Source organism: Erithacus rubecula (genome assembly GCF_903797595.1).
Source record: "Erithacus rubecula genome assembly, chromosome: 1".
NCBI classification, from domain to species: Eukaryota; Metazoa; Chordata; class Aves; order Passeriformes; family Muscicapidae; genus Erithacus; species Erithacus rubecula.
This window is the reverse complement of record NC_136658.1, coordinates 83,763,686-83,791,515: the sequence shown is the minus strand read 5'-3', so window position 1 is coordinate 83,791,515 and position 27,830 is coordinate 83,763,686. Positions and strand designations below refer to the sequence as shown.

Genomic DNA, 27,830 nt, shown 5'->3' with positions numbered 1-27,830 from the left:
GCCATGTCTGTGCTGCTCTCTGTGCCTGGCTGTGTGTACACATGGATGGATTTTGGTGTGGGGCTGCCTGTTGGGAATACCTGATCAGTCTTGGTACCTGCAGGACCTGGGGGCATGGAGCTCCACCTTGACTGGGTTACAGGTTCAGTGAGTCATAATAATTTTGCATACAGCTCTGTCTGTGGGGCTGCAGGAAGCAGATAATTTATGTTCTTGAGCTTGGCAAGGTGCAACTGCAGGGATCACAGGAATATTTGTTCAAGAGGGAAAAAGAAAAAAGCAGGAGGTACTGGAACAAAACAGAAACTGCTCAGTAATGATCATATAAACAGCAGAGATAAAATAGAAGGGAGGGAAGGGTGTAGCTCATTTAAAAAGGCCGTTGACTTACATGGGGGTGTGCATGTAGATCCACCAAACAACTGGCCAAGTTTCTCTGGCTACTAGAGTAGGATACAGAATGAAGCACTTCCATTACCTGTAAAAGTAACATGCCTGGCTTTTCTTCTGGTGGGCTGGCATGGACCCTGAGGCAAGGAGAGGTAGCGTACTTCCGTGGTGTTCACCTGTGCAGGAGGCAGAAGTGTATCCAGTACCGTGGTTTCTTCCACTTGGCACTTACTTGGTGAAACAGTAAAGAGTTATGGCAACATGCTGCACCTTTACAGCCAAATTTTGAGGGGTATGAATAAGATAAATGCTTGGTTTGGATGGGTGAACTCAACATCAGCTCCAGTGAGAATGTTTGTCTGATATAATAGCCAAAGGGTTTTTTACCCTCACTAGAGGAAAACATGTTTTTCTAAAATTCACATTTCTTATTTCAGGTAAAATTTTGTAATACAAATAATCTATCCAACAAGAACTTCTTTCTCTTTCTTACCATTACTATCTCAGCTATAAATATCTGTGCTGTTAAATGCCTACCCTTGGTCAGACAAATCTATCACAGATTGAGAGCCCAAATCATCAACTTGCCAGAGGCTTTGCATCAGGCCTTTTTTGGTTACACTATACTTTGCACATGAAAAATCAATGCAAGTTACATTATTTTAGTACAGAGAGCCACAATAGTTGACTTCTGAACAATGTATAGAGATTGGACATGAAGATTTGCTGCTCACATGCTAAGTGTAGCTCTTTCTTAGGTGCTGCATGAACACACCAGGCAAATATTCATTTTGATTACAGCTAAGAGCACATTAAAGCTAGTGTCTTTGCATATTTACAGAGAAGCAGAGACATTTTACATAAACAGTAGATAACAGGTACCGGTCTACCCCAAGGCAAGCTGTTTCCCTTCCTGCAACTTTGCCTCAGGCTGTGCTCCCGACGGATGAGGATTTCTTGGGCTTCTTTCTCACTTGTGTTCGTAGGAAGATTGTGCCGGTTGTATGCTGGTGCCTGAAACAGAAAATGCAGCCCATTTTTGTTGCATTTGCAATTTTAATCAGTCTGATCAATCACAGGGCCATGGGGACATCTGCCTCAGCTTGGTCACTGACCCAACACAGATCTCTGGTATTCAGGGAAATTTATAAGCCCTTAAAAAGTAGAATCTGATCTCAGTTCCATTTGCAAGGGTCCTTGTATAATTGGTCTGGCGAGTAAGGGATTTAAAGACCTGAAAAGAAGTATTAGAAGTGGCAGTCTTTTCCTTCCAATCTTTCATTTCCTAAAGCACACCATTCTACATAGGAAATACATCCTACATAGGAAATGACTGTCCAAATAATCATTACTGTAATTGATTTTGAGGACAAAAACTTCATTCCAGTAAGCTAAGAGATAAATACATATGCAAATTGTTGCTGGTAAGATAAGAAATTAATATCATACGGATAATTAGCCATGGCAAATCAAACAACGTTAGGAATGAAAAACATATTAATGATGCCACATTTAAATGAGCAAGCCCTAGCATTTTCTAGTACACGTGTGTTACATGAGTTAGGCTGATAAACAAGGCTAATTTCAAGGTTACTGTAATGTATCCTCTACCACTCATGGCTGTGGGCGAGCTCTCAATTGTCTATTCAGCGCCCGAGGCTGGGTTAAGCAGATACCATATCCTGGGAATTTCTGCAAAACAAATCCCCGCTGAGGTATTATCCCACCACCCTTACAAGGAAAAAAAAAAAAAAAAAAAAAAACTAAATAAAAGCTTAAATGTGTAAAATGAAATCTCGGAGGACATGGAATTATTTTTTTTTCTCCTGTGGATGCCGCTCCCACGCAGGCAGCGCGGTGTTTGCGGGCGCTGCCCGCCGCCCCCGCAGCGGAGCTCGGCTGCTGCCGGAGCCCTGCCGGCCCTGCCTCTCTCTGCCCGCTGCCCTGGCTGCTGCCGGAGCCCTGCCAGCCCCTGCCTCCCTCTGCCCGCTGCCCTGGCTGCTGCCGGAGCCCTGCCAGCACCTGCCTCCCTCTGCCCGCTGCCCTGGCTGCTGCCGGAGCCCTGCCGGCCCCTGCCTCTCTCTGCCCGCTGCCCTGGCTGCTGCCGGAGCCCTGCCGGCCCTGCCTCCCTCTGCCCGCTGCCCTGGCTGCTGCCGGAGCCCTGCCGGCCCTGCCTCCCTCTGCCCGCTGCCCTGGCTGCTGCCGGAGCCCTGCCGGCCCTGCCTCCCTCTGCCCGCTGCCCTGGCTGCTGCCGGAGCCCTGCCGGCCCTGCCTCCCTCTGCCCGCTGCCCTGGCTGCTGCCGGAGCCCTGCCGGCCCTGCCTCCCTCTGCCCGCTGCCCTGGCTGCTGCCGGAGCCCTGCCGGCCCCTGCCTCTCTCTGCCCGCTGCCCTGGCTGCTGCCGGAGCCCTGCCGGCCCCTGCCTCTCTCTGCCCGCTGTCCTGGCTGCTGCCGGAGCCCTGCCGGCCCCTGCCGGGTGCAGTCCCCCCGGGAGCCCTGCCAGCCCCGGGAAGCCGGGCGGGCTCCAATTCGCAGCCGTGCGGCGAGGGAAGCCTGACCTCTACAGCTCGCTCGCGGATTTCCCTGCCTTTTCGCGCCGCCGCCAGGGATGGAAAAAATAAAAAAATACACCCGACCCATCTTTCGTTTATTCCTCCCCGCTCAGTGCCAGGCCGAGCTGTGCCCCCCTTGCCCTCCCGGCCCCAGCGGCTCCGGGGCGAGCAGCGCAGTCACGCACCCTCTGCCGCACTCGGTACAGGTTGTGTGCCAGCACATCCCTCATGGACTCCACCTCTGCCGGGGACAGCCTGTGTGCGCGCTGCCTCCTGCCGCTCCTGTCAATAAAAAGGGAAATTAAATATGGTATTAACGAGCTGGTTAAATACCGGTCCCGTGCAATCATGAATGGTGTATTCTTAGTGCTAGAACAGAAGGCTATGTAGCACCTTTCAGTGACCAGCAACCCTGGAAATCATCCTAAAATTAATTTAAAAGGTCAAATTTTGCTCTGTCATTGGTTTTATCCATATAGTAAGTAGTAAAATTGGGCCCTAAGCCCTCATACAGCTGGCAGCAGAAATTCTTCTTTCTTAAACCTCCATAAGAAAGTTCCTTTTTAAGGATTCGATCAGGCCATAACCAGCTGAGGAAAGCACTGCAAGTTTCCTCCTCTGTCTGGGCAAAGACCTCAGCATGGTGTAGCAGTCAGGACCTTGCCTTCCTACTGGTTTTTAGTCCTTTGAGAAAGTGAAGAAAACCCTTAAGAACAAATGACCATGTCAATTATGAAGTCTGAGAGACCTGCCCTGTGATGAAGAGAACATATAGAGTTTCCTTGCTACTGAACCTGTTTTTCCATTTGAAATAAAAGAACCATCTGAAAGATAGTTATCTTTAAGTCTTTAAAATCTTTGACAAGCCCACAGCCACTTGTAGCTCCCTGGTTTTTCACTAGCAAAACAGTAGAGGAGGGCTCCTGTGAAATGTTATCAGGTTTCTCTGAATCAGTCAATCACTGTGAGAGTTAGTGTTCAGATGAATTCCCAGGAAAAGAAAGGGAAATAGATAGTGATCATCCAGGATGAATCAGTCTGAGCTCATCTTGTTGTTTCTGATTTTTTCCTTTCTCGCCTCTTAAAAAAAAAAAAAAAAAAAAAAAAGTGATTGCAAGTGCTGTTTTTCAACTAAGTGATGTCCTAAGTGATTCAAGCTAAACTGTGATTATGATGTAATAGGAAAAAGGTTTAATAGTATTACCAATGTTTTGTTCTATAATCTACCATGAACATCTTGAAAACTTGTAGGACCAACATAAACTGCCTGGATTCTATATTTTACTGCCTCTTACCATTAATTAGACAGTGATCCCTGCTGCCCTGACCCCTGACCAAAGCCCCTGGAATACAGGAATTAATTCCTGATATATTTCAAGGGGTTTGGAATATGGTTTCATTCTGCCATCAAACTAAAACAGAGATCTGACTTTTTTTCTGTGAAATAAAAACAAAGAGAGAAATTGACAACAGGTTAAGGTGTAGTATTAGAGCTAGGACTGGGATAGGCAACAGGTTAAGGACCTCAGTAAAGTCTGAGCAACCCATGAGTCTGACACTGAGCTGCTGTGACACAAAAGGACAACCTTTCTGGATTTGACCAGAAATCTTATCTTGTCCCTGATAAATCCTTTCCAATAAATTTTCTATTGACATTCATCAATTCTCAACAACTGCAATAACAACAAAGTTAATTATTTACCATAAGGGAAAAAAAGACCTTTGCCATCACCCAGTTCCAGGCTGAGTGGGTGAGTGCATTGGTTGGTTGGTTGGTTCCTTTTTCACTTGCTTTCAGAGATTCACTGAGAAGATCTGGGGATGCTACCAATTTTCCAGGCTTGGGTGCACTGCACCTTTTCTCCCTCCTGGGTGTGGTGTGTCTCAGAGTTGGGCACAGCCCATGTATGCTGCCCTCCACAGCAGGGAAACCAGAGTCCTTGCTGTCAGAAACCCCCATCTGATGTCCCTTTGGACAACAGGGAGACCCTAGGTACACCTGGAAAATATACACAAACACAAGCCCTGGGGGCTGTCAACCAGTATTGGTCTCTAAAATACAGGCTTGGCTCATTTGTGTAATGCAAATGAACTGGAATAGTTGCTGCAGGTGACTTGGACATCACAGGGAACAACTGCCTCCCTGCTTTGTGCTTCACTGAACGTGTCCCACAGGGTCTTTACACCTTACAGTTGGAAATAAATAGGGGAAAGCATCTAAACAGGGAAAAGGTTGACTCTATTGGGGAGATGATCAGATTATCAGATTATCTCTTTACTTTTCCAGCTGCATACCTGACTTTCTCCACATGTCAACACAGAACTAGCTGTTCTGTTTCTAAGTAACTTCAAATCTTATTATTTTGCTCTTAAAGTGAATTTAAACAGAATAAATAAAAACTCCTCGGGTCTCAGTTGAGCTGGAGCAGCAAAAGAAAAAATAGCATGAAGATAATCTACATTGTTCTGGAGCACAAATCAAAAGCCATCATTCTTTTCATGGGATTGGAAATAACCCTACCCAGCTGATAACAGTGCATGTATATGGTAATAGGGAAGAGATTGATTTTGCATTTTGCAATACATTAAGAAAGTGCTTTCAAAAACCCAAACATGTCCAGGGTGTTACCAAACCCATAAAGTAATCCTTATTGAAACAATTTTTGTTCTTATTGAATCTTCCAACATTACAAAGAATGTAATTATAACAAAGAACAGCATAGGATATGTATTTGTAAAGAAAAAAGTTATATTCTAATATGCCATGAAAACTGTTTCTCTGTAATGACAGCCATGACATTATTTCTTTCTTCCTTAGATCTGGAGATAGTGCAAGTACCAATGTATCAAGTATTAGCTATCTGTTTAATATTATCTTTTTTATATTATATCTAAAGTTTTGAACTTTGTAAGCTCTCCATTAATGTTCACTCATCCAGTGAAGGAATAACATATTTGGCACAATTTTCTCAGAACTGTAGCACCACAAATGACAGCACAACAATTGGTTCTGACCTGTACTGTATTGATATATTCTAAGATTTACCATAAGTCAATATTGCAACAATATGAAGCCAGCATTATCTCAGAATCAAACCATCTTTCAAATGGTCATATTTCCTACAAAAAACCAGCCATGAACTCACGATTTTGGTAATATCTTCTAGACTCCAATTTTGCCATTTCCATCCTTATTTATAAGGCTTATATTCTCCAAAATGTCATAACCAAATGCTCTGCTTTCATTCTAATGTGGATTCTTTGTTGTGCAATCAATGGGCAATTTTTTTTCACTCCACACTGGAAATACTTACTGTAAAGTGGACACCCACTCCACCTGCAGGAATCACACCAGCACAAATGTAATTCTCTAATTCACAGCACTGGAGATCTGCATTGATTCTTATAAAGTAAATCTCCTTGTGTGTACAAAGGCTGCAAAAATTGATCACAAGTGTGAGTGAGAGTTTTCTCACGACTCTGGCACTGCTGATAATGATTCACATGCCATAAAACTGGAATTTTATTTCAAATCTCCTCTTGTTCATGGCCAGAGTTTTTTATTTTGCTGTAGACAGGGACTTCAGGTACACACTGAATCAATAACAGCAATTAGACAATTTATAAATATATTTAGAAACCTTTTGCACAGGTTCATTTAATTGCTATGTGGAAAGACAACAAGAACTGCTGTATTGGCTCAGAGCAAAGATCCACAAACCAGCTCAATATCCTGTCTCTTGCAGTGCTCAACAGCAGACACTTAGCAATGAACAGAGGTGGGAAAATGTGTATTTTCCTAGAACACTCTCACAGCCTGCAAGATCAGAATGGTTTTGAGCCCCAGGCTGTTTTTCTGAAGTTGACACTTCATTTTTAAAAAGGGTTTCTCATCAGAGGATGATGCACAGTAAAATTCAATTATAGCCAGAGCAGAGATGGCAAAAATTAGTCCATCATATCAGCTGTTTATTAAAGAACATTTTTCAACCTAAATTCTCAGCTCAGGAAAAAATTTCTGAACTATGCTGGAGTGATTTGTCTTATTTTCTTATTCCCTTGGGAAAAGAAGAGGGATGTGGCTTGATTGCCATGGATTGTCTAACAACCTTGCACATTTTCTCTTGGCTCAGAATGGTTAAGGGATTACAGCAGACAGAAAGGAACCTGACATACATGCAATGTTTTTTAACATCATCCATTCAGCAAAGAATAATTTAGAGAGAAACAGGCTAGGTCTTACACTGCATGCTGACATCATTACAAGAAAGCAGATTGATCTTGACAGGATTCAACCAGAGTTTCAAGAAAGATTTTAATTTAATATCCAGTTGATATTTGGATTTTCTGCTATTGGCAGAGATCATTCAAAAAAGGTAATAGGCTGAACCCTACCAGAGGCTGTTGCAAAATGGAGAGTGGTTTAAGGATGCAATGAGAAAGAGCAGGCAATAGCAGCAACACTGGTCAGCAAGGACTCAGGGAGGTAAGTGCCTGCAGCAATACCTGTGCTCTGGACAGTGTGTTGCAAGGCAAGGATGCATATCAATTACAGTATGCAGGATGGAAGATTTGTGCACTTTTCTTCTACAGGGTAGTTCCCTCAGTTCCCTCTGGAGATCCCATCTGTTTTGTCCCCTGGTTTCTGATGCTGACATGCATTACTGTTTGACAGAATCATACAATGGCTTGCATCTGGTTACAAACTCCCCACGAGCAGCAAGGGACATCCTCAGCTCTGTCAGGCTTCTTAGAGCCCCATCACCCCCAACCTTGAATGTTTCCTGGGATGAGGCATCTGCCACCTCCCAGAGCAACCTGTTCTAGAGTTTCACCACCTTGTCATAAAAAAGTTCTTGTGCCTACTTTGAATCTACCTTCTCCTAGTCCTACTGCTACAAGCCTACTAAAGAGTCTGTCCCCATCTTTCTTGTAAGCTCTCCTTAATACTGAAAAACTGCAAACCAGTGTTCCCAGAGCCTTCTCTATCTCCTAGGAGAGGTGCTTCAGCCTTCTGATCATGTTTGTGGCACTCACCTGGACCAGCCCTAACAGGTCCATGTCTTTCCTGTACTGAGGACCCCAGAGATGGACACACCACTGTAGGGTCTCACAGGGGCAGAGGAGCAGGGGAGAATCCCCTCCCTCAACTCCTGGCCATGCTACTTTTGATGCAGGAGATGGTTTTCTTTCTGGACTACGAGTGCACACTGACAGTTCATATCCAGCATTTCCACCAAAAGTGTCCTCAAGTCCTTCTTGCAGGCTGCTCTCAATAATTAATTAGACAAAATCTATTTGTTTTGGAAATACCAAAATATGGCAAGGTGGTTTGAGGGATTGCAAACTGGAGCAGCAAAAATTGCAAATTCCACAAAGAAATCTGCTCTCAGCAAAAACTCACGATTGGGATAATGGAGTCAGGTCTCATATGCTGAGCCATCCTGCAGGTCTCTCAGCAGCTCACAGTGATTAACAAAACCCACTGGCCAGGTAAGTGATAAGTGCATCTGTCTTGAGCTACTACGGTGATTTAGAGCAACCAGAGTGGCTTCTGTACCTGTCTCATGATCCCTCTTCAGGACTGCCCATCACAGAAAAGAAACAGAGGAAATGTCCATGATTTTAATTTTCACCCTCTGAGCAAAGCACAAATACGATGAACACCAAATTGCACCTGCTTTTTTCATAACTGTCTTCTTTTGTCTTACATTTCAATTAAGTCACAGATTGCCTTGGGTACTTCCTCATTTTTGTCCCTGCCCTCATTCCTACTCTGCAAAGGGTCAGGAGATTGGTACTCACTGTAAAGAAGCAGTGGATGATTTTGAAATTTTCATGCCACTCTCAGCCATCTCAATGGCCAATTTTATCTCCATCTTTTTGTACAGTGACACAAGGCTGGATTTCGGCTGGTGTTCCCGAATTAAAATTTTCTTCAAATACTTGTTGTCAAACTTCTTGAATCTGCAAAAGAGATACTAAAATCAAAGTGTAGAAAAGGAAACATGTTTTCATTTCTGTAGTACAAGCTGATCTTCATTCAAATGCATATATCTACAATTCAGTGGTGGAAACTGAATACAAATTAGAGGCACCTGTGGACTCCTGAAGGCCTGGTGAGCAGAGACCTTTAGGGGGATATTTGGCATAGTCTGCTGGTCCACAGAGATTGCAGAGCCCGCTAGACAAAAGAAAGAAACAAGCTGCAATCAGAGCAAAAAAGAGGGCTGCGTGTATGTTTGCATATTACACTGCCACATTTGTCAGAAAAGAATACGGCCAGTCTCCATGCTTTTGTACAAATGTTGCATTATAGTGGGGCATAACAGCAGCAGCTGCTCTTACTGTAATCCTGGCCTATTCAGCCAGCCACCAATGAGGCTCTAAGTGGCCCAGCAGTTACAGTAGTTAGGACCCATTACATTGCTGATAATTTTGAATCCTGACAATTAGAGCAGAGAAAATACATTTCTTTGTATTCTGAATAACAGAGAAATTGAAAGGACCCCAAAATACTATGTGCTTGCCTGCTGCAGATTGTAAAATATCACTAATGTGTGGCATAATTTGAATGTGAATGTGTGTGGGTGCCTTGGAACAGGTACATGCTTTCAGGCAGACATTTAGCAGAACAACAGCAGATCTTCAACAGAGCAACAGTTCTGTTTCTTTCAAAGGAACAGTTTACCACAGCAAGGTAAGGTGCTCCACGATGCTGGGAAAAGCACTACAAGTTTTGTATCTTTTTTTCCTTAGCAAAGGCCATTTTTTATTCATTAATAGCAGGGGAAGGTACACAAATGTTTGCATGGGGATTAGAGCTCTTTATGTTTTTCTATGTAACAGAAAGCCTCCTGGATTGTCATTGCTTAGGTAATTAATTCTGAGAAATTTAAAGTTGAATACAAAAGTTTAGGGAATACTTTTTAATAAAAGCTTCTTATATTAAAGATCTTCAGACACAGTGTGGTTTTTTTTAATCTGTCAATGAACCAAAACGCCACATTTATTTTGGGCAAAATTCTCTTTTCAGAGCTATTCAGATAGATGTGAGATAAAGGGATAGCATTTACTCACAGATACGTGTAAATGCAGCTATTTCAATGAATTTCCTGCTCCAACAGAGATTTGTTCACTTCATTGACTGCACAGACAGTGGTGTGGTCCCAGCAGATGGATGTCCTAAAGCTATCTCTGTACTCAGAGCCAAGAGGACATTTTAGTTTCTGGGTATGCCCTAGTACATTATATCATTACTCCCCATTGGGACAAGAATAGGATGCACACAAGAGGATATATCCTCTTCCCACTCTGAATTTCTGGTTTCCACAGGGAGAAGCCCAGTCATGAAAAGATTTGCCACATGTCTCAGCACATACCCTTGGCTGCATTACTGGAGTCCAATACTGAAAGGTCAGACAGGATTCCAGCACAGAAGCCCAGGCAAAACTAGGGATAACTTTGACATCATGGCATCATTATAAGATGTTTGGGGGAAAGAAAAAATCAGTCTTTTCCCTACTTCTTTTCACATGCTGTAGTGGTGGGCAGCATGTCCACAGGACTCTCTTAGGGAAAAGATAAAGGCAACAGCAGATCCATTTTTTCTGGGCAAAGCCTGGAAGAGCCACAAAGCTTCACAAAGGCACCTCATCCTGCTTATGGAAGGGACAATACAGATCCTGCATTTCTGAGTAAAGACTAGCTTGAAAGTATCTGCTTATGCTACTGGCTACTTAAATCCAAATATTCTCTTCAGGACTCTTATTTTAGGTATTACTGAATGAAAGAAAGACCTGTAAGGACAGATGACTAATTATTAGTGGTTCTCTACTACCAGCAAGGGATCCTATTTTCTGTGGAGGCTCACAGCAAAAGTCAGTGAAGCACTGACACCATGTGTAGCTCACATTCTAAATCCAGAGTTAAAAAAGCATTTTCCAGGACCTTAGATTTAAACCAAGGGCTATGCACAGGCTGATGTCTGCAGCATGAGTTCCCATGTTATGTTTTTCTTTCTGAAATCTTATTTTCTGCTTATGCAGATCCAATTTAACAGGCAATATATGAGCATTGCACTCTCAAGAGTTAATAGTTACTTAGGAGTTCAGTTTCTAAAAAAGAGATATGGCACATGAGCCCAGCATTTTGATTTCCTATTCTATTTACCTACTGTATTGTACATTTTAGATAAGTTATTTTATTATATTACACTGCAATAAGAGATACTTACTTATCTCTCAGCTGATAATGACTCCAATGTCCACATATGTCTTCAATACCAGCCTTCAAGTGGTCCATCAACTGTAGAAAAAAAACATGGAAACATTTTAAGTGGCCAGTATGAAAAAACAGTGTTACCACAAATATGCACTTGTTGACATGATTTTGAGATTTATTTTTTTATTGCAGCATGTAAGTTAATTTCGAAAGCATTTCTAATAAACTTCTCTGAAAACTGCTACTACACTTCTCTAAAAATCAAGGCAAAGATGCCACTGTGGTAGCTTGGCTGCAGAGGCAGTGTTTTGGTGGAGGCAAAAAAATTGTTGGGTCCTTCTTGTCTACTACACCTAAAAAGTAAATTCTTGGTTCTGTTTTCCCTCCAAGTTTCCCCTCCTTATGTGTGACCTTCCTAGGAAAGGCACAGGGCCGCATACCAACACCTTTGCCTTGACAGGTAAATTCTCTGAGGATTTTGCAGAATGACACAAGTCTGGTCACTGCTAACTTCTATTATTTTTGGTCTTTTTTTTTGTACATTTCTAACACTCTAGAGACAGAAAAAGGCCAATTCTTACAGACATATAAGGAGTGTTTTAACATGCAAGTTCTCATCAAGGTTAAGTGTAAAGGTTCAGATAACAAGAATTAAATTCACTTTAAATTCAAAATCAGTTCAGATGTCTCTGCAGCCTATGTCTCTGTGTGTGCTTCATTTTAAGCACAGTGTTAATTTCAAATGTACTCCCTATTGTGAAATGTAAGAATGCACATACCTTTTCTATAATGTTACATCAGATTGAACAACTTCCTGTTACTTTATATAATAGTAATTTGGGAACTGAAGTAAATGTTTGAGAGGAGAAAAGATCACTGCTCAGAATAACTTGAAACTAAGATTGCAGTTCAACAGTTCAGCTCAGTTTAATAAAACTGATTAAATGTTTCTGACTAATTCAGTTAGGAAGGATGGTGGGTGCCTTTTGTAAACATTATCTTTCTGTTTCTGTTCTCTCATGGTCAAAGTACCAATAAATAAGGGACCTACTACAGCATGGATGATAGTCTAATATGATAGTAAATATGAATATAAATGAGATGCAATATCTTAGAAAATTATGCCTAGGGTTACTTCCATACATTCTTAAAAGCATTGAGCATTCAAATCCTCTGGATGCCAGGTTTCCAAGTGCCTCCCTCTTTCCAGCTCTTTTAAAATACTTGTTCTTTTCTTTTTGGATACCAGCTAGTTGTATAAAAAAAAACTTACTCGCACATGAATTTCTTCATTGATAGATTCCTTTTTGTTTGTCTTTTTAACATCCAGATATCTGACCAATGGTCCAATTGTGATTCCCTGCATTTGGAATAATGAGTTGATTTGTTAATTATCTTTTAGGCAAAAATAGAAAGAAAGCAAAAGGGGATAATTTTAATTAGATAGGAAATCTGTGCCTTAGCACAGAAATTAACCATTATTTATATGGAAAGCTACAGAAGAGAATTAAAAATCAAAAACTTTTTTAAAGAGGTTTTTTTAAGTGCGATTCTATTTATTGGCTTATTCTAATTATGTAAAGTAACTGACTCACTGGCAATCATCTTCAAAAGAGGATTCATTTGAAAGAAAATATAATCTTTGTGAGGTCTTGAAATCTTGAAACCATTTACTCTAACATTTTCAGACTTAAACATTCCAGGGTTTTTTTCAATTAGCAACAGTTTTCAGTTTCCTGTTTCCTTACTGCACTGCTACAGAAAACCACTTTAAAAGGAGAAATAGAAACAAGCTACTTTTTTCTGAAACATTCTGGTGGAATGTAAGTGTTTTTATCACAAGTGCATAGTGCCCCATTGGCACCCTAGGGGATCTGAGACCTTGGTATTGGAAAAATCCAAAATATGGGATGCAAGTACTCTCAAAGTTTCAGTTCTTCCTGGTACAGCACTAAGCCAGGTGGAATAACTCAAATATCTAAAATAGACACCTATACTTATAAATGTGACATCTTCACTTTATATTTTTTTAATATTTTTTCACAAAGGATTTCAAAATATTTTTATTTGGTCTCCAAGACAGACAAAGGTAAAAGTACAAATTTCAAAATTTGTCACAGAACAGACATACTGTTTTCTGGTCAGTGTGAGATACATCACCAATAAAGAATGAATAATTTCTGAAATGCAAAGTTAAAATACTTCTTAAAATGGAAGAGCAAGAAAATGCATGTGGAATGAACATAAGTAATTTCTGACACCAAGTGCCCTCTCCCCTGAATATTTTAGAAGATACATGTTTTAAATACAAAATTTTTGTATTACCTGAAAGCCCTAAAAAGGCTAATTACAGAGTGCAGTGCTAAATCTGGCCCTAAAATGCAGTAACTTGTCCTAGCCTAAAACTGAATTCAATGCAATTTTCACTATGGAGCTTTCACCACCTCTATTACATGAAAGTTATCCATTAGGAAATATACGTACTTGGATGAACACAGTGAAATATATAACCACAAGAGTGGCAGTGATGAACAGGTTTTTTCTGGGGAAAAGGTTCCTTGGAAGCAAGAATGCAAGAGAAAAGCTGCTGGCTCCTCGAAGGCCACTGTAAGAAATAATGAGTTGGTCTTTGAAGGTGAAAGGATAAGTTCGGAACTTGTTACTGATGTAGAACAGAGCAAATACACCTAGGAAGGGGAAAAAAGCATTGATTAACACAAGCAGAAAAAGAAAATATAAAAAATTAAAAGCAAAACAATGTCTTGGCATGAGGAACTGTTGACAGCCCATGTCTTTTTTTCTGTTTTCTTTTCTTGTAGCTTCTTTGACCAACTGCTAAACTTGGCTTGTGTGAAATATCTCCTATAAAATACTGTGGTTCCTAATGGTTTCAGGATTTAAATGTATTAATGCAGTTTAGGAGAGAGATTATGGGAAAATATTAACTTCCTATGTTTATGTTGCATAGTTTTCCCCAAAGTGTTCTGGAGAAAAGAAAAACAACTGGATGAGAGTTTTCCCTGTGCCTTCCCCTGCAATGTTTCCTGATTTCTGCACAGTATCTACCTAAAGTGTTTGAACAGTGCTTTACCAACAAGTCCTGGGGGCAGGTTCACTGAAAGACAAAGAGTAATAGCATTTTAATTTTTAATCCTCAGGCTTATTGTGTCTCTAATTCTTTGTTTATTTCTCAAATTTCATTTTACTTTTAATAAAATTTGAAATTAATAAGTCAATCTATGACTGTGTAAAGACTGCAACTTGTCTTTATAGAGTACTTTTAGCAATTTGTTTTATTTAGTCAATCTTCTTCATCTTCCATAAGAAATATGTACGCTATGTTCTATGTGGAAATTGTTAAATTACTGACATAAAAGCTGAAAAATGCTGATAATTTCTGGTGTTCTTTTACACAGCAATCACTGACACACTCAGATTATTAGAGGTAAAGCCAGTAGCAGTATCCTCTTATGTAGGTTGCTGGATCCCACTTTATGCAAGAGCTTTTCTGGCTACTTATAACTATGCTAGACATCAGGTACTCAGACTGAAACAGCCTGTGTGAGCTATCACCCTCAGGCCACTTCTCTTTACTTTATTCAAGCTTCAGAGAAAATGATGATATCATTTTAACACATAAATTTAGCAGAAAATATTCTGGCTTTCCTCTGGAAAGCTCTAGCACTCCCCTTGGTGTCTGAGAGAAGGATGGACATGTGGCTAGAAAACAGCTTTTCTATAAGGAGAACACTCTTTTTGTCTTAACTGGAAGGATATTTCAAAATGAGAGCAAGCCTTTATAAAATATAGAGGCCACGCTTGGTTCAGATATAACAAGAAGATATATAATTACTTTCTTTTTGATACCACCTCCAGAACACCAACCACCAGCCTTCTTATTCCTTCCCTCTTTTCAGTATTCCTTTCAACCCATCCTGGGCAATAGGAGAAGATGAGAAGCTGTGTCCCACAACTTGTCTACAGACATTATCTATAAACTGCCCTGCCCATGATGGAGAAACTCCAGTCTCACAGGTCAGGGAGTAGGAGACCTTTGCAGGAATGTGAAAAATGGAGTAATTTCATATGGGCACTACTTTTCAGCAGTTTGAAACTTTAGACTTGATTTGTGAGGAGTAGTAGCACAGAGCATTCAGCCCACAGGTGGTATTAGTCCTTGTTCAGTTATCTATTAATGCTAATTTCCACATTCCCTCTTTTTCTATGCCTCCAGCACTCCCCAGCCCAGGACCTGTAGTGCCATAGCTGGAAGTGTGATGATGTGAATTATTTAATTTGTAAGTTAATGACAGTGTGTGGTGAAGTCATTATGAGATTCACTTACCCAAGGGACATATAGTAAATTAAGATACAAACATCTCTATAAACATAATCATGATAATATTTTAATTTTGCTTTTAAAAATTCCATTTTCACCTAAACATAAATCTGTGCTTGTAGACTGGCACTCAGATTTGTGTGGGGCTTTTTTTCCCCTTTTTCTCTCTGTGTTGATTTCTTAAATTTGCTTGTCACTAATATAAACCCAGTAAATTTGTTAAACCAATTGTGCCAGTCCCCACAGACTTTTCTAACATAGCTTTTTACCAAAGAGTTTTTCTCAGAGGTGCAGAGAAAATTGCAAAAGCATAAGCTGACTTACTCAGTGTCCGCCAAATGAGGCAGAAGAGCAGAGTGAAGCAAATGAAGGCCCAGTTCCATTCATGGTTTTTCCCCACTGTAGACACTCCCATGAACACAAAAATCAAGGTCTCACTGATGCTGCTTAGCATCTTCATGAAATATTTTATTGTGGTATAAGAATTCTGGGAAACATTCTCCTCCACGTATTTTTTCATCGTCACTGCACATGCTGTCATCCTGTATCAAGCAAAACATCAGAAATCAGCTGCAACCTGCTCTTCTTTTCAGTTAAGACAACATCAGCCATCACTTCCTCCACTGTCCATCACCAGATTCTGACCTCCATCAGAACAAGAAGCATTTTATTTCTTCACCAATATTAGCTATTGCCTTAGATAGAAAAGCATCTTCATTCAGGTTTGTAAACAAATCTGCTTTACATACAGGATAAAGGAAGCAAACTATTCAGCCCTTCTGACAAGGAAGTGAGGATATCACATACCAGTTCAAAGTCCATTCTATCCTGACTGCCTAACATGGAGCCACCAAGCACCAAATATTTGTCTCAAACAGTAGGCAGGTCTGTTTTGTACCAGCCTACAGGTGGATCAGTTGTAGAGACATGACCTGCCTCTGGGTGATATTGTCCCTTGAGGTGGCAGTGGCAGATCATGGTAGTGCCATGCCAGGGCCATAGCTCCCATGGCTCCCTGGCAGTGCCAGGACACTCCAACCACAGCAGCCCATTGTGGCACAGCAGAGAAAACCCAGTTATCCTACAGAGGTGTCCTTCTCCCTTTAGTTACTTAGGGTGTGGTGAGTGTGCCTAAGGAAGCAAAGGGATCCTTTCCCACTTCTTCACTGTTAATGAAGACTAGAGCCTGCATCAGAGGCATCAGCAGCCACCCAGCACAGACACTGGTGACAATCACATGGAGCAGCAGTCTTTGATCAGCCCTATTGAAGGGGATTCCCTGTTCCACTCTGCCTTTTGCATGATTGAGTGCTGTGCTAGTAACATATTCCATCACCTATCGAGTTTCTACTGATATGATTTTAGTCTTTGGAGGCTTCTGGTAATGACATTTTTCCAAACTTGTGAATTCAGAGAATGATGACTGTTCACTAAATAACCTTCCTCTAGTTTCAGTTCGTTTAATTTCCTCTGAAGAAATCTCAAGGGTATCCTGGTGGAGCTGAGTCATTTAGCATGTCCAAGGACACTCCAAGACAAGGCCATTAGGCATTAATGATTAATATTGTTGTCTTTCAGATACACATACATAATAGACTTTCATGATCCAAGTGAAAAATGAATGAATCCTCAATAATTCAGAAAGGTGACAATAAATTCCCATCCCTAAAACAAGCAATAATTTCCTTAATGAAGCAGTAAGAATAATAAATCCAACTTATATTAACATTCTTATATTGCTAATAATTTCAGAATTCAAATGAAAATAAGAAGTGAAAGAAATAAAGAGCTATGAGGCCTAGTGCAAGCAGTAGGCAGGGAAGCAGTATTTTGAGCAGTGCAGGTAGAAAAAGGTCCATATGGTATTACTATTGCCTGCATAGTAGAGCTAATCCTGCTCAACTAAAGTTGCCAGTCACCTAAATCTGAGCATATGTATTGGGTATGCAAAACATAGTAAAAGACACATCTGCTTTGTCTAATTGCTCAAGATAATCTATATCCAGTTGAACCACTTGCTTAATATGTTTAAATATTCAAATACTGCTTCCCAGGGCCATTCTGCTCTGAAGCTGGATAACTTGGGGCTTTTCAGCCTAGAGAAGAGTAGGTTTTAGGAACACCTTATTTAAATATTTTGACATTTAAAAGGCCTATAAGAAAGATGGGGACAAACCTCTTAGTAGCACTTATGCAATAAGACAGGGATAATGGTTTTAAACTAAAAGATTTAGGTAAATTTAGACTGGACACAGGGGAAAGCTCTCTTACAATGAGTGGTGAAGCACTGTAATGGTTTGCCCAGAATGGTGGAAGATGTCCCACCTGTGAAAACATTCAAGGCCAGTTTGGGCAGAGCTCTGAGCAGCCTGATCTAGCTGAAGATGTCTCTGCTCATTGCCAGGGCACTGGACTAGATGGCCTTTAAATGTCCCTTCCAACTCAAACCACTCTGATTCTATGAAATCAGAGCTTCACAAGTTGAGGTGAATGCACCTGTCTGTACATCAGCAGCCATGTGGCTGTAAATTTTTAAGTTTAAGCTGGTTTGTCCTCTACAAAGGGAAGCACTCTCTGGAACATGAGGTCCTCCAGGACCCATCATGAAAGCTCAGGCCATGTAAAGCTGCTGCTACCCACCAGTTGTGCACTGAGCCTACGGCAGCCCCAGCTGGAGCATTTAGCAGCATGAGTCTCCCTCTCTTTATGCTTTACCCTGCAGATGGGTTGTTTGGTGTGGTATCCTTGTGGTATTCCCAGCAGCTTTCTCCTCAAGTCTCTCTATGAAATAATAATTCCATAGGCATAAGTACAAAGATTTTGATGGTGCTTGTTACTATCCTATAAGTATAAAAACCTTGATGATATGTGATTTATCATTGATGATTCATTGGGGAATGAATCAAGGTCAGTACACAGACGTATTCCTGAGTTAGTGGAATCTTCACAAGGCATACTTGTACCATGTTTGCTGTCTTTTCTGCAAGGACCCTGTAGAAGGATGGCAGACATGGCATTTATCTAAAAGAAAGGAGAGGGGGAATTGTAGGCACAGTTTGTGGTCATTGGGAATGGGGCTGCAGTCGAGCCTCATCCATAATTGACTACAACTGTGTAGGACAGGTGAACAGTATTGAAGGTAAAGAAACATGTAATGCTGTGGTGTACTGAGCAATCACAAAAGGGGAGAGAAGAACTGAAGAACAACAAAGTGCTGATGCTTGAAGCCTTCTTTGGTGCCAGTAATACCTCCTCCATCATCCTGTCTCATTTTCCATACCCATTGCTTTATGTCTCTCTTATAATCTGATTGTGACGCTGCTTAAAAATAGATACAGATACACTGATGTATTATCAAATCATTCTCTCCTGCTGCTGATCTTATCAGAGAGAGCATACAGATAGTGGCAGCACTGGCCTCTTTACCCACAACTTGCAGTACTTTGCCAACACTCCTCTGTAGCATATCGGTGCCTACACTGACTGTGGGTTTGTTTTTCCTAGTTACCCCTGTATTTTACAGACCTCTGAGAAGCTGTGCACTGCCTCTTTAAGCCAGAGACTGAATGTCTGTGTTGTACCAGCCTTGAGCAAACCACCACAGAACAATTCCAGATCCTCAAAGAGATCATCCAAAAAGCCGTAGGCAGTACTCACGCCAAAATGCCCGAGATGTAAAGGGTTTCAGCAGACAAGTATGAGAGGTAGCTGAACATGAAGACCAGCAGGGGTTCGATTGAAGAGACGTTGTGGGTGAAGCGAGTCATGAACGCTGAGACAAATCCAAACACGATGCCAAACAAGACTCCACCCAGCCCCACCACGAAGAAGCGAGCAAAGCCAGCAAAGGCATCGATGGGTTCAATTTCTTCATACCTGTGCATCTGCGTGAAGGCGATGAAGATGTTATACAAAACCTACATGGGAAAATAAGAACACAGCAAGTAAACATCTTTCTGAACCTGGCAGGCTTACTCATTTCACAGGTGAAACAATGTGTGTGTGTTTCAGTGTCTGTGTATCCCATAAATTGCTTTTTCTGGGATAGGTAAGACAGATTAGCAAAATAGCAATTAAAATCTCAGCTGGCTTTTAACAAGTCCCAGAAATAAGAATCTGTTAAGTGTCCTGAAAAAGTGGGAAAAAAAAAAAAAAAAAAAGGAAGGGTAATAGCTGTGGAATAGAAGTAAATTACTGGGGAACCGCATGCCATTGAAGAATAAAAAAATAAATAATAATTAAATGCAAATTATTATAAATAAATAATAAATATACAATAATAATATTACAATAATAACAATAGAATACAAGAATAATTTTAAAACACTCTCTTTTTTGGGTTTGTTTGATGGTTAAGTTAATTTTTGGTCTTTGTAGCAGAAATTAAAAGCCCAGCCGGGTACCTTGAAAACCCCAGGTTCTAATCTCCATATTCTCCTTCTGACTCAGGTTGGGGCAGGGCAGGGACTAAGAACCACATCTTCAATTTAAGTCCCATTTAGTTTATCTACAGGATCAGTCAGTAGACTCAACAAACTAAATGGACATGGGAATGTTACGTGTTTTCAATAGCACTTGAAACATAAAAGTCACAAGACATCACTGGGAAGATGGTAGCCTCAGTTTCATATTGTCTCCAGCTAGGTAAAAAAGCCTCTCTATTATCCTGTATTTGGAGTCTGATGCCACTTAACCATCTCCTCAGAGAACAATCTCAAAGTATGAACCAAATGCTGTGACATTCTAAATGTTTTACAGACCCTGCGTATATACACATTTTGACTAGAAAGCTTGAAATTACAAAACTTAAAAGAAAATATCAGACTAGAAGAAAGATTCAATGTATCACAAATTATAATTTTATATGATGTATTATAAAATTTGATCTGTAAAGATAATATCTTAGAGCACAAAATGTTACCAAGCTTCTATTACCAATAATTTCTATTCTGCAGAAACTCTTAATGAAAAGTTTTCAGCATATTCCACTTTCATTCATCTTTTAGAACCTAAAAGAAAATTTCCAGAGTGGTGTAGTAATAAAAAGGCCTTAGAGGTTGCTGACAATCAGTTAACATTAAATCCTGTCAGATCTGTTTAGTGAGTGTGTAACACATGAAAGTCACCTTTCAGTTTTGAAGAGAATTTGGGCAACAGCTAAAGACATCTATTCTCAAAGCTGTTGCACAAAAGCATTAGTTCAAAAACAATAAATAGACCAAAGTAATTTGCATTTTATGGTTTTCTTTGGTCTTTCTTCTTCATCCAGTTAATTCCAGAAGGTTATTAAGATGACTAAAGCAGGTATTTGCAGGTAGAAGAGTCAAGCTCATTAGGATAATAATTACTGCTCAGCTACTATCTAATCTTAAATTGCTGCTGGGGACATATAACCTTGAGCTGTCACACAGTCTGTTCTCCAGAAGGCTCACTGCTAGTAGTTCTGGGAGGCAGACAAAGTCAAGGAAAATATCTCATTTAAGAAAATACCCAGAACTTCTTTTTTCTAAAGCCAGTGTATGAATTTTTTTGCTTCAGTGGTAGATAAGGAAAAGAGGGTTCATGTCCTCACAGCAAGCAAACCTGACCCTACCAACCTTATAGCTTTTAATTTCAGAGCCTGTTTTCTCTCTGTTACCCTTTCTTGTAGACTTTGAGCTCTTCCTAAGACTTGTGATTTTTTTATAGATGATACCACAGCATGATTCTATGCTGACAATGATGAAAGATTCTCAGCAAATGACTTAAGAATTTTTTTCACTTTTCAGTTCCAAAAGTACCTATATGATTCAACTGATTTGGCATAAAAACAAAAGCTACAGAAACTATTTTTTTTAATTGTAACATGCTTTGTGGGAGCAAACTGCTCTGTACCACAACCTGCACTGTGTCATGTAAGTAAGGCTTGATTAAATTATGCTGCAGTGTTCATGCCAGTAAATCAATTACTAGAATTCTTTATGCATCAGGAAAGCCTGAATCAGATTAGGAGGCTTTTGTTCACACAAAAATAAGGGATGGATTGATAGTGGTCTCATGTAGCAGCTCTGAGAACATCATGCTTTGGGCTGTTGGAGAGGATTTTGTACCACTGGGCAGCTCTTAGAGTGAGGAACAGAGACCATGACACTGGTGCCACAGGGGTCTTCCCAGGGTCTGCTCCATGCTTCAGGTGTCCATGTACAATTACTGCACATACAATCCACATCAGAAGCATTGGAAGAAGAGATTTTCAGGTGAGTGCCTTAACCACCAACACAGGCTGTCTTGATAATTCTCTTATCACCCTGCTAATTCTTCCTGACCACTGTAGTTGGTTTTACTCTAAGCACAGTGGAACAACTTTTACAGCAGGAGCAGAGTATTTCTCTCCTCCTTTCTTGCATCCAAACCAGTGGCCAAAATCTTTCTCAATGACACCAAAGAGGCAACTTCAAATCTCCTCAAATAAAAAAAGAACAAAATTACTCAGGCCTTCATCAGGTATTAGATTTAACTGTTCTGCTGCATTACAAAGAAGAGAGGGTTCCATTAGAGAATACAGCAAGTGCCACCCATTTTGAATACAGCATGATATATAGGTGTTCTTAATATTTCTAAAATTAAGCCTCAGAGATGAGGCAGGGAATATTTCATTTCCTGATACACACAGGTGCTCAGCTCCTGCTTAGAAACAAAATTGTCTGTGTATGTATGGAACCAGAGCTTCAGGCTGAAATACTTCACAGCAAAATCAGGGTATTCCACCTGAGTTCAGGTTTGAATAAGATCTGCACTGGATTTACACTTGTATTGAACAGGGCTTTGAAATTCCACTAATGTGTGATGTTTTTGCAAGTCCAGCCCTGTTGCTGTCTGAACTATTCTGATGCTAACAGCCCACTCAGAAATAAATGAGGAAATAATCAATTAACAGGACTTGGAGCCTTCTTTTTCCATCCACAGACATGGCTGTATCAAGGAAAATAAGAAAAGTATCAATGGGTAAAAAGAGTAAATCATCAACTTTTCTTCCACCCCTTTAAGGGGAAGTCATGACTTCTAGATAATAATTCAAATTATGTTATTTTGTAATATCTTTTTATATACCAGGATATTGAACTAAATATAGGAGACAGAGTTATTGTTGCCACAAATGTAATACACAAGTTCAACGAAACACATACCAGTTTTTCCTGCTGGGGAAAAAAAATATTTAAGCTGATAAGCAGGCTGGAGAGAACCAGGGGATATCTGTATTTAAACAATAAAATATTATGTATGCTTAATATATCTTGGTGATATTATCTTTTTTAAACATTTAGAGTTAACTCAAATGAAACTGTTAAGAGAGAAAGAGAAGGAAATGGTAAGAGAAGACACCCAAGACAAACAGTTTTAAAGTGTTGGAAAAAAGTGAGTGGGATATCAGAGAGGAGAAAGTCACCTACTGGACTCCATTCAGGTGAACACACCCAGTGCTGCTGAGCAGTGCCTAAGTCCACTGTTTTAAGAGGCTTTCTGTCACTCCACATTCACACTGTAACAGATGAAAGTCAGGTAAATACCACCAGGAGTTGGATCCACATGATAAATAGCTGGGAGGAAAGGAAAGGCAAGGCAAGGTAGTGAGCCCATCAAAAAAAGCATGAAACAAGCTCTTCCAGTGTGAAAAAGAGATACTACATTTTTGAGGTCAGTATTAGAAGGAACCAAGAAGAAAAGTGTAAGAGATTGATGCATTGGGGATTTTTCTGTTACAGCTATAGCACCCAAGTAGCTTGGTGTAAATTAAATTACACTTGTCCATTAGTTCTAAATCAGCCATGTATCTCTGATCACCAAGAGGAAGGATTTATGATCAGCAGGCTGTGGCGGCAAGAAGTTAGTTTGTTCCTTTTTCTCTTCTAAATGCTCATAAACTGCACTTCTCCCATGAGCCTTTCAGCAGTGAACTCTGTACAGATTTTACAAGTCCAAAGTGGGCTCAGTGTCTGAATAGTTTTTGTGTGTTTTAGATTCCTGTGATTTAAATTCTGTGAAGATCTTATCTAGTGGAATTCCTTAACCTGCTGTTAACTTGTACCACATGAGCAATCCTGTTGGTTTCTGAGCAATAAATTTCATGCTTGAAGTTTCTTCCTTAAGAAACATGTTTTAAATGTTCTTGTCACTTCTGCTTACATCTATAATTTTAGTTTGGTCCAATTTTAGCAGAACTAATGAGATAAGGGGAAAAAAATTAGCACAAGGAGCTTTGCACAAACACTCTTCTATTACAAATAAAAAAACAGCTACAACAAAAACAAACAAACAAATCTCTCATTCAGGGAACATTGCTTCTGGATATTTATGACAAGACAGCCAAAAATTGCAAATGTTTGTCAGATGTCAGTATTTTTACTGACAGAAACAGAGTTATGCAAAGTTCTTAGTGGCATTTGGAATTCCTGTCTAAGGTCTCTGGCAAAATTTCTGGAAGGGACTGAAGGACAGAGTATGGTCTCCAGAGGTTATCCACATCTGGTTATCCTTTTTTTTTTTTTTTTTTTTTTTCCTCATAGAACTTCCTCTGTTATAAGACAAAGCAGTGTCTCCTGTATTTCTACCCTTGCTGCCTTCAGTCTTTAAGCAGTACAATTTTCTATTTATTTGCTTGCACAATGTCAAGAACATTCCAAGGTCCTACACTGATCTGACCAGGAAAATCAGCTGTAGCTTATCCATTCATATCAGTGACTGCAAGAGCACATTTCACCTGTATGTGTGTGTTTCCCTCTTCCAACAGCTCTAAAATACATGCTTTGGAAAGAAGTAATATAAGATATAATTTTTGCATATAAAATCCCTTGCACGAAATTGAGTGGAGTATGCATAAAATAAGCAATGTATTAGGATCTCCCCTGAGCAGTTCTTGTCCTGTGCCCAGTAACCCTACAAACCACAAGAGTCCAAAGAGGGGAAGACAAGGAACAGAAAGAAACTCACCACAGTTATGCCATCATTTAGCAATGACTCTCCAAATATCATCATGTAAAGCTGCTCATTAACAGAGGCTTCCTCAAAAACTACCAGAGCTGCCACGGGGTCCACTGCTGAAATCATGCTGCCAAAGAGCAGGTTCTGCAGCAGGTCCAGGTCAGTCAGGCCAAAGGCTTCAATCTGGCAGATTCCATAGAGGGAGAGGCCAATCCCAAATGAGTTTAGCAGAGCTCCCAGAACAGACCACCACAGAATGGATCCAAGGTTTTCAAAAAACGGTCGAGTTGGCATGAAATAACCCTCCTCCAGAATAATGGGTGGAAGGAGATACAAGAAGTAAATACTAGTGTTCATCACTGGTGGAGATTTGTGATGGGAAAGAAAGATGATTGCTCCTACTAGGGCTCCAATGGCAATCAGGATGCAGCTTTCAGGCATAAGTCTTGGTAAGCGGTGAAAGATATGGAAACCTTGAATAAAACATTAGATGATTATTTAAGTTTAAATTAACCTGATGTCAGACAATTGTCTTGCCTGTCTTTGGACACTTTGTCTTCAGTCAGCCAGCTTTTACTCTAAGGATTAAGAAGGTAAAAAAGGGCAGCATTGTTCCTTAAAAACTGAACATTCCCACACTTATATCACTAAAGCAGAGCAAGAGTTTGACCATGAATTTCTTCTCTTCCTGCTGCCCAGCTCCTGATTTCTGAGCAAGCATGTCTGAGTTTAAGCTCACTTCTGGGAAGGGAGGAACCTCTTAGAATGATCCTCCACAAACTGGAAAGAAAATATTAATCAAGAATCCTTACTGCCCACTGGCTTACCTAGTCACTATACAAGGAACTGTGTGATCATACTGTGGATGAGATGTGCCTGTACTAAAATGTCAGGATTTTTTAGAATTTACAAGGATGAAAATCAGGCCAACTAAGAAACCTTTAAATGCAATATCTGTGACTCCATGCTTGAGCTAGGTCATCTAAGTCTTCATCTTGCAACTTTAGAAGGTTCTGCCAGGACAATATTTCTGACCCTTGGGTTATCAGTCTTCAAAAGCAAAGGAACATAAAAATATTTTTATGAAAGTGCCAATATTTTTTAGGACATTAATTTTTTTCTTTTTTACCAAGAAGTATGTTTATATCATAACTCTACTTATCTGCTTTTAATTTTAAAAAATAATTTTCAAGTCTTCTGCCAGTCTTATAGATAAGGGATTGTTTTGCCTTTCAAGATCTTGGAACTGTTTTCCATCCTTAAGTCTTGAAACCAAGAAAGAAGATAATACCTGAATAAAATACTGAAAACTCTAACATTTTGGAAATTTTCTTCCTTGGGTAACCAGATAATTTAGACTAACTCTATCTTTCAAATATATTTAAAAAGTAATGGCTCCACACTTTTCATCAAAAATAATATTATTTGAAAACTCACAGTAAAAGGAACAGGTCCTCCTTGCAGGCATCACACAATTCTTCTAAAGTATCTAATTCATGTTTAAAACAAGAATATTATGTAGTTGTGCCCTATGTCAAATCTTGTACTTTTATGGAGAATAAATAAGGAACTTGGTAAATATGTTTACTAACACACTCTGCTGATGCCATTGCAATTTTTTTTTTTTTTTTTGGTTAAAATTTTGATTGTTATGTTACCAGTGAAGACATTAGTAGGAATCTGATTGAGGGCATCAGCTATAATGAAACTGGCAAATCATAGAGAATGGTAATGATTTTTGTCAGTTGGATGACTATGATAGGAAAACTGTTTCTCTTCAGGCTACTTCCAGAAAAGTTTGAGCATCCCATAGAAAGATCAAAAGAAAAGGAAGATTTTATGCCTGCAACTCTTCACATTATTATAATTTTTTTATTTGATATTGCTCCATTAATTCTAAATGGTCAAAATAATTTCAGCCCAACCATGAAAATATATAAGACATGATGAGCCTTTTTTGCTCTGTTAATTACAGTTCCTACAGCAATTACTGCTCCCTGAGTTGCCTTTTCCCCTTTCAGATAACCACATGGAGTCTAACAGAAGCTAGATACATTGCTATGTATTCAAAAGATACTTAGCCTATATCTCTGATGATCCACATCCTCATTCTCTCTTCCAGGAATTACTTTTCACACCAACTTTAAGGAGAAAATATGTAAAACAAAGACTCAGAGTGAAATTTTTCCTTTTATTCATACAAAGGAAGAATGTTTAATGCTTTCTCCCCAAAAGTTGATACACTTGAAGTCTCAGTCTGGTGTCAGGTTGCAAATTCCAGTATCTTGTGATCTATAAGGACTAGGAAAATGAATGGACAGCACTGTGTCAGGGAGCTCTGCTGCTATTTGCTACTCACAGCCCAAGAGACATGAAGGCTAGAGGTCATATGTTAACTTAAGTAAGATGGAATCATTCTAAGGTGGAATTTTGGCATTGCTGTGCTAATGAACACACCTGTTCTTTTGAGGACAGACACTCTAAAATCAATCCCAGCTATAAAATGAATGAAAGTTACTTGGTTACATTGTACTTTTTAAACTTATTTCCGAGTTAGGAGAACCCAAGATCGCATTTTCTACTTACCTATTTTTGCAAAAGAAGCAAGGAGGATCCAGAGGGTAACTTCATAGGGAATTTGCACATAGTCATAGTCCAGTGTGAAAACATGCAGCCTCGTGTCTTGAGAAGAGTCAAGATCACTGGAATCATGTTCATAGTGAAGCAAGGACCTCTTGCCCAGGCTGGGCTCATCCCCATGAGCAGCAGCAGAACAGAATTCCACACTCAGCAGCAACAGCAGCAGCTTGGAAAGCTTTGCACGTGCAAGCATGGCAAAGCCCATGTCTGGGCTGTGACAATTTAATTACAGATTTAGCATATAATGGGTGCATGAAGGTGTGCACAGTCACTCCTGCTGATTCACACTGCCCACAGCCCCTTCTTCCTCAGGGCTCTTCCCTTTGCCTGTGAGAGGTCATTTTCTAGTCCTTCTGTGCCTGTCCCGATCCTTGTGCTGCAGAGGGACCTGGAGTTTGTGTGAAGATACCGGTCGTGCAGGTTCCTGTGACCCAGAAAAGCCTTAGCCACGGCATCACCCTGTTGAGGAATAAAAAGACCTTTCCAACTACATTACTTATGCAGCCTCTCTGATTTTTCCACTGTCAAAAAAAAACCAAACCAAACCAAAACAAAACAAAAAAAATTTAAAAAAAATAAAAAAAACAAGAAAGCTTTCAATGCTCACCGTTCAGCACAAGCACAGCACAGGGGAACAGCATGAGCCTGGAGAGGTGGTGGCAGCCTGGGCAGGCAGGACAGGCTGATTCCAGCCTTCCCCTCCTGCCCTCTCTCCTCAGCTGCCTGCCCA

General features: G+C 40.1%; 1 protein-coding gene across 1 annotated transcript in view; it reads right to left on the bottom strand.

The window, feature by feature from the left end:
* The window catches only part of SLC9A4 (solute carrier family 9 member A4), a gene marked incomplete at its 5' end in the record, with an annotated part of 31,030 nt that extends 3,725 nt beyond the window's left edge, over positions 1 to 27,305 (bottom strand). The window contains 11 exons of the mRNA XM_079320846.1: positions 479 to 566; positions 1,273 to 1,404; positions 3,126 to 3,222; positions 8,746 to 8,907; positions 11,177 to 11,247; positions 12,437 to 12,523; positions 13,648 to 13,850; positions 15,827 to 16,044; positions 19,160 to 19,419; positions 24,470 to 24,933; positions 27,047 to 27,305. Of these exons, the coding sequence (XP_079176972.1) occupies positions 479 to 566; positions 1,273 to 1,404; positions 3,126 to 3,222; positions 8,746 to 8,907; positions 11,177 to 11,247; positions 12,437 to 12,523; positions 13,648 to 13,850; positions 15,827 to 16,044; positions 19,160 to 19,419; positions 24,470 to 24,933; positions 27,047 to 27,305 (2,041 nt within the window). The remainder of the gene's footprint in view (positions 1 to 478; positions 567 to 1,272; positions 1,405 to 3,125; positions 3,223 to 8,745; positions 8,908 to 11,176; positions 11,248 to 12,436; positions 12,524 to 13,647; positions 13,851 to 15,826; positions 16,045 to 19,159; positions 19,420 to 24,469; positions 24,934 to 27,046) is intronic.
* Between the last annotated feature and the right edge of the window lie 525 nt (positions 27,306 to 27,830).